This window comes from Sinocyclocheilus rhinocerous, unplaced genomic scaffold (assembly GCF_001515625.1).
Source record: "Sinocyclocheilus rhinocerous isolate Xijiao unplaced genomic scaffold, SAMN03320098_v1.1 scaffold8, whole genome shotgun sequence".
NCBI lineage: Eukaryota > Metazoa > Chordata > Actinopteri > Cypriniformes > Cyprinidae > Sinocyclocheilus > Sinocyclocheilus rhinocerous.
In genome coordinates, this window is record NW_015666800.1 from 1,374,496 (window position 1) to 1,380,143 (window position 5,648).

The 5,648-nt window shown below is 32.5% G+C and overlaps 1 protein-coding gene across 1 annotated transcript in view; it reads left to right on the forward strand.

Moving 5' to 3' along the window:
- Positions 1-1,548, forward strand: part of LOC107733193 (visual system homeobox 2-like) — an 8,003-nt gene extending 6,455 nt beyond the window's left edge. The window contains exon 5 of the mRNA XM_016544744.1: positions 1,134-1,548. Within this exon, the coding sequence (XP_016400230.1) occupies positions 1,134-1,438 (305 nt within the window). The 3' untranslated portion in view covers positions 1,439-1,548. The remainder of the gene's footprint in view (positions 1-1,133) is intronic.
- Positions 1,549-5,648: the final 4,100 nt, after the last annotated feature.

The window sequence follows — 5,648 nt, forward strand, 5'->3', positions numbered from 1 at the left end:
CGTTTTAGGTAGGTGTGGCTGACTCAACTTTTATAAAGAATATCTCTTTGGATTTGAGACTTTAGTCTTTGCAACTTTACAGATCTTCTTTATGCACCAAGAGCTTGTAACACTCCAAAGAAATTGAAATCGCATCATATGACCCCTTTAAATAACAAATGGGCCTTTATTCATCATCATAACTAATGATACAGGTTTTTTTTTTTATTGAAATAGATATTTTTAATTAAATTACAAGAACATTTTAATATATAAACTCTTCTCTAAATCTGTTCCTTTCTAATAATTTAGTGCCTTGCTTATACTCTAAATATGATGGCTCAATTTCAACAAGTTATATGAATGAATACTGCATGACTTACTTTATGGAGAGTAGATCAACATCAAATGGTGCAAAATTACCTAACCAGTACAAGCTCATTTTTAATTTAAACATTCTGTAAATTAAGCGATTTGATTACATTTACAAAAATGTTCTCAGCTGACAATTTAAGTGTTATATTTTTATGCAGCAGACATCTCACAGAAATGTTTTAAATAACATTTGACCACTTTTTAGAGCAATTATTTCCTGTATTACAATAATATAAGAACCAGAAAGTAAAAAAAAAAGTTTAGTCATATAATTAAATTGCTAATTAAATATGAATTACTTAATTATATACTTATTATTTTATGTTGTTTTATTTATCTGTATTTGTATTTACTTTTTCTACAGTTATCATTATTTTTTGTCTTTTCCTGGCAGTTGTTTTGCTCTTGACCCCTCTGAAGATGACTGCATTTTTTGTTCTTTAAAATAAAATATAAAAAATAAATACATAAATCTCTAACCAATGACATTTCACAACTGACTATCACCACATTAGCTACCTGTAAATAAATAGATAAATAACAATGAATTTACTTACATGATTAAATTATAATAACAAACTATAAAAAAGAATATTGCATTTCTTAATTTATTCATCCTTTATTTATCCATTTATTTTTGATGCAGTTTGACTCTCATGGCTCAGATTAGTTATATTTTGTTACTAAATCTAAAATCTGTCTCTTGCTATTTCCAGTTCAAGATGGTTTTCCTACCACCAGCTGCTTTTCTAAACACGAATACCCACCATTCTTTGCAGGGATGCACAAGAAGTCCTTGGAGACTGCTGAAGTCCAATCAAATGAGAAGTCAGATGTCACTCAGAAACCGACCAATCCCAAGCCGGATGAGGCCGAGGCTGAGGAAAGGAGGACAGAGTCACCCAAGTCCAAAGAGGAACTGAGGGAGAACAGCATTGCTGTTCTCAGGGCAAAAGCACAGGAGCACAGTGCCAAAGTGCTGGGAACGGTTTCCTCTGAGAGACTAGAGCACACAATGGAGACGTCGGTGACAGAGGAGTCCAGCGAACAGTTAGACACAAAAGAAGAGGAAAAAAGTTCTTAGATTATGCACTGTAATTCTTCCCTACATAATGCCATAAAACATTGGCTTAGTGTGAAAATATCTGGGCTATTTTCTCTTCCCTTCCTGCACTGTTCCAGGACAGCACTGGACTTTTGATTGATTATCAATGCTAGTCCAAAGAGGAACTGAGGGAGAACAGTATTGCTGTTCTCAGGGCAAAAGCACAGGAGCACAGTGCCAAAGTGCTGGGAACGGTTTCCTCTGAGAGACTAGAGCACAAAATGGAGACGTCGGTGACAGAGGAGTCCAGCGAACAGTTAGACACAAAAGAAGAGGAAAATAGTTCTTAGATTATGCACTGTAATTCTTCCCTACATAATGCCATAAAACATTGGCTTAGTGTGAAAATATCTGGGCTATTTTCTCTTCCCTTCCTGCACTGTTCCCAGGACAGCACTGGACTTTTGATTGATTATCAATGCTCCTCTGCATTTTATTTTACTTTAGCAAGGTCAAAACCATTTAGACATTTTCAGTATTTTGATAGTAGCATCAGTCCATCATGCCAGTGATTAATAGCTTTTTTTTTTTTTTTTCATATATAGGCCTACAAAAATTCCAGCCATAAAAATTCTATAAGTATAGGGCCCCTTTATCATGTTGGCAGCCTCCTCAGTGCTGTTTGCAAAATTGCTCAATTGAATAAAACCATAAATGTTTGGATATTTATGATCTAATTTCAGTATAAAGTAATAACGTCATCAGAAAATTATTGGTCAAGAACTCCTACTGAGCTTTGAAATAACAGGATTTAAATGCTTTTCTTTTTTATTTTGTACAGTACCCCGTCTTCAAATTCTCAGTGGTTAAAAGTTGTAATAGAGTGTATTGCTGTATATATTGTAAATTAAGATTTAGCCTGCTACAGTATTGTTTGAACTATACATTAATGTACTGTAGTCTAATTATGTGCTTTTTTCCTAACATGTAAAATGCAATACAAATTATTAAAAAAAAGATGAACAATGCTAACCTGTTTTTACATCAAGTGTGTTTTAAATCATAAGTGAAGGAGAACATAAAATGCATCAGTTTACTTGAGCAGATTTTTTTTATGTACAGCATCAGTTTAATTGTGTTTAAGGTATCATATATCATATAAAATGCTAATAATGCTTTTTAATTAAAATCCAAATTTGCGCTAAAATCTTTTTCTTTGTTGCATTTTGCAATGCACTAACTGGCGAAGGAACAATTTTTTACTCAGAAATTGCTAGCAAATTTCACTAACAATGACAAAGAAACAGCAAGTAACACATTGAATTAAAATAAAAATTTGAAGCAAAAAAATCTAAAATAAAAAATGGCTCCAATATTTGTTTTATTTACAACTAATAGTTTTTTATAGTGTGCTCTGGTCTATGGAGAACATAGAATAACAATCGATTGTATGTCGACCAAACAGTTGTGTGTCAGTGTAATCCGACACAGTTGAGAAGCCTCAATCTGGGCAGATTAAACAGCAGGAGTGATGCATAACAGACATATGGGAGAGAGCATGAAAGCAGCCCTAGATAAGGCGCTCTCACTGAGGCTAGTTCTCCTGTAATACCCTTTATCCTTCATGTATTCACATATAAAGTCTATCTATATATCTATCTGTCTGTCTGTTTAAAAGCACTGATATATTGAATGAATAAGGGCAGGCCCAGGATTACAATCATTCTATCTCATATTAGCAGTCTTGGATGCCTCACATAACAGGATAGAGAAAAGCATGGAAATTATCTTACAACTGTACATAATTGGAATTAGCCATTAAAATGACCGTGTTAAATATAGGTCTCCTTCTGACTAATCCGCAAATTGTGAAATCAATCAGGATTTGTGCTGATTAGAAGCGTCCAAAAGGATGTTGCACACTCTCTCTATTTCATCTGGGTTGCTGATCCTTTCCATGCCCTTATTATCAAGGCCTGTCAACAGATTATTGATACACACTGTTAATTCAATCCTAATTTAATTTACTTAGTGTCTGCGTAATTAATTAGTTGGCATCTGGGGTGATAAGGCTAGGCTTGCGTAGCAACAGAATATACTGTATCTCTGTCCACTTTCCTGACATCTCAGTGATCCTGTCAGGCATATTACCCCTTTAATAAATGAAATGTTGTATAAAACCTCAAATGGATTCCCTGCTTTTATGCCATAAAGCATGTTTTAATCAACACTCATTCACTCAACACTCATTATTTAGACATTTTGTTTTTATCTTTAGTAAGACTTGGCAAAGCTGTTTGTGACGATTACCAGTTTCTTTATTTCAGATTTATCAAAGCTCAGGCTTCAGGCACTCTCACTAAAGAGGAAACCCGAATTACAGTGAAGTACTTTCTAATCCCACAATGTCACTAATGGTGGCCATAAGAGGCCTGACTGAGGGACGAACTGGACTTTATCTGTGATATGAAGATTATCAGAGTTGAGATCATCTATCCTAGTGGCAAATCCGTGCTGCCTTTAAAGTGATTTCTTAATCAGATTGTGATGATCACTAAACTGCTGTGCAATTAAGTAACATAGGTGATTAAAATATCTGAAAAATGGTGTAAAATGAGAAAGGATATTCACTTTGATAGTATGCATGTAAAATACATTAGTCCAGTCATATATTTGATATCAATCAAACTGATTTGAATTATTAATTGATTTCTGTATCCTGTCTTTTCAGCATGGCTCAATGACTTCATGCCCCCTGACTAATTTTATATTTTAATATAAATTCTAAATGATATATAATCTATAATTTGGCTAAATAAATTAATAATGCCATTTTGTAGGGATTACTTCAGCCATGATTATTAAGAACAATATGATTTAAATATTACTATTCACTCATATTATTTGAAAACTCTGAGAATTATTTTAAATACACTAAAAATTATTTTCTGTTTACATTGATCAGAACATTGCTGACATTCTAAACTCTTCATGCTTTACAATTTACAATCTAAAGCTGTTTCTTTAGACATTCAATATGCGCTTAAAATGTTGAAAAAATGGTTGAAAGAAAAATTCTCTTCAGTCTGTTTGACTGAATGGCATTCGTATGCAGTTTTTGTTCAGTGGACTTGATCATTATTATATTATAATAGCATAGTTGTTGCTCTGTTTGAAGGTATTTTGGCTCATTAAAATAATGGCAATAATGTGATAAGAAAGATTCAGTTCGTTTTATTGATGTAGCATTATGAAAAAACAGACCGTAAAATTTGGATTGAGGAATGTAAAAGTGGTCCCTTCCTGCCCCCTGCTGGACATTTGCTGTAAATAATTTGCTTCATAAACCCACCATTGGTGTTTACTTGGTAATAAATCAATTTCTGATGGATTGTATAGGTTTATAAGTTTGTCAATTTACATGAATTCACTATAAGATTTTTATTAGTTTAATTTGTTCACTAACAATGCCCAACAGTGTTATAGGCATCACAAGAGAATTCAGTGCTTTGTTTTTTTTCTTCTAAAAATCAATAACATTTTCAACTGATCTGAAATTATGTACTGAGTTTAAAAGTATTCTACATTATTACGAGCAAGTTTCTTATTATTATGTATTAAGTCATTATTAGGAGAAGGTTTCACATTATGATGAGATGTTAAGTAATTATTACAAAAGTTTACATTATTATGACTAGCAGAAGCATTTTTACTGAACTGTTGCAGAAACGGGCTTATGAAATCATGTTGGGTTAAAAATGGAGATTTGTGAAATGTGTAAAATACACCCCATTCATACAATAACAGAATAATACAGAGGTCTGTATATCTATCTATCTATCTATCATCTATATATCTATCTATCTATCTATCTATCTAAAAGCACTGGTATTTTGAATGAAAAAGGCCTAGAATTACAATGATATAATTGTAATTTTATTTGTGAAATGTGTAAAATACACACCATTCATAGAAGACAGAATTATACAGATGTTTTCGTACATGACATATTATGAAATGTATTAAAATATAAATAAATATAAAATATATTTTTTATATCATAATAAAATTTTGGACCAAATAAAACCACATTTTTCTTGAGGAGGGTGTTCACACCTATACAAGATTTTTTTCTTAAATTATTATAAATAGTTTCCAATGTAAAGGCAGCAGGACAGTATGAACATTAACCGGGTAAAAGAGGAGAGAGAACGGCGCGCTAAAAACGGAAGTGACGTATTTTGTTGTC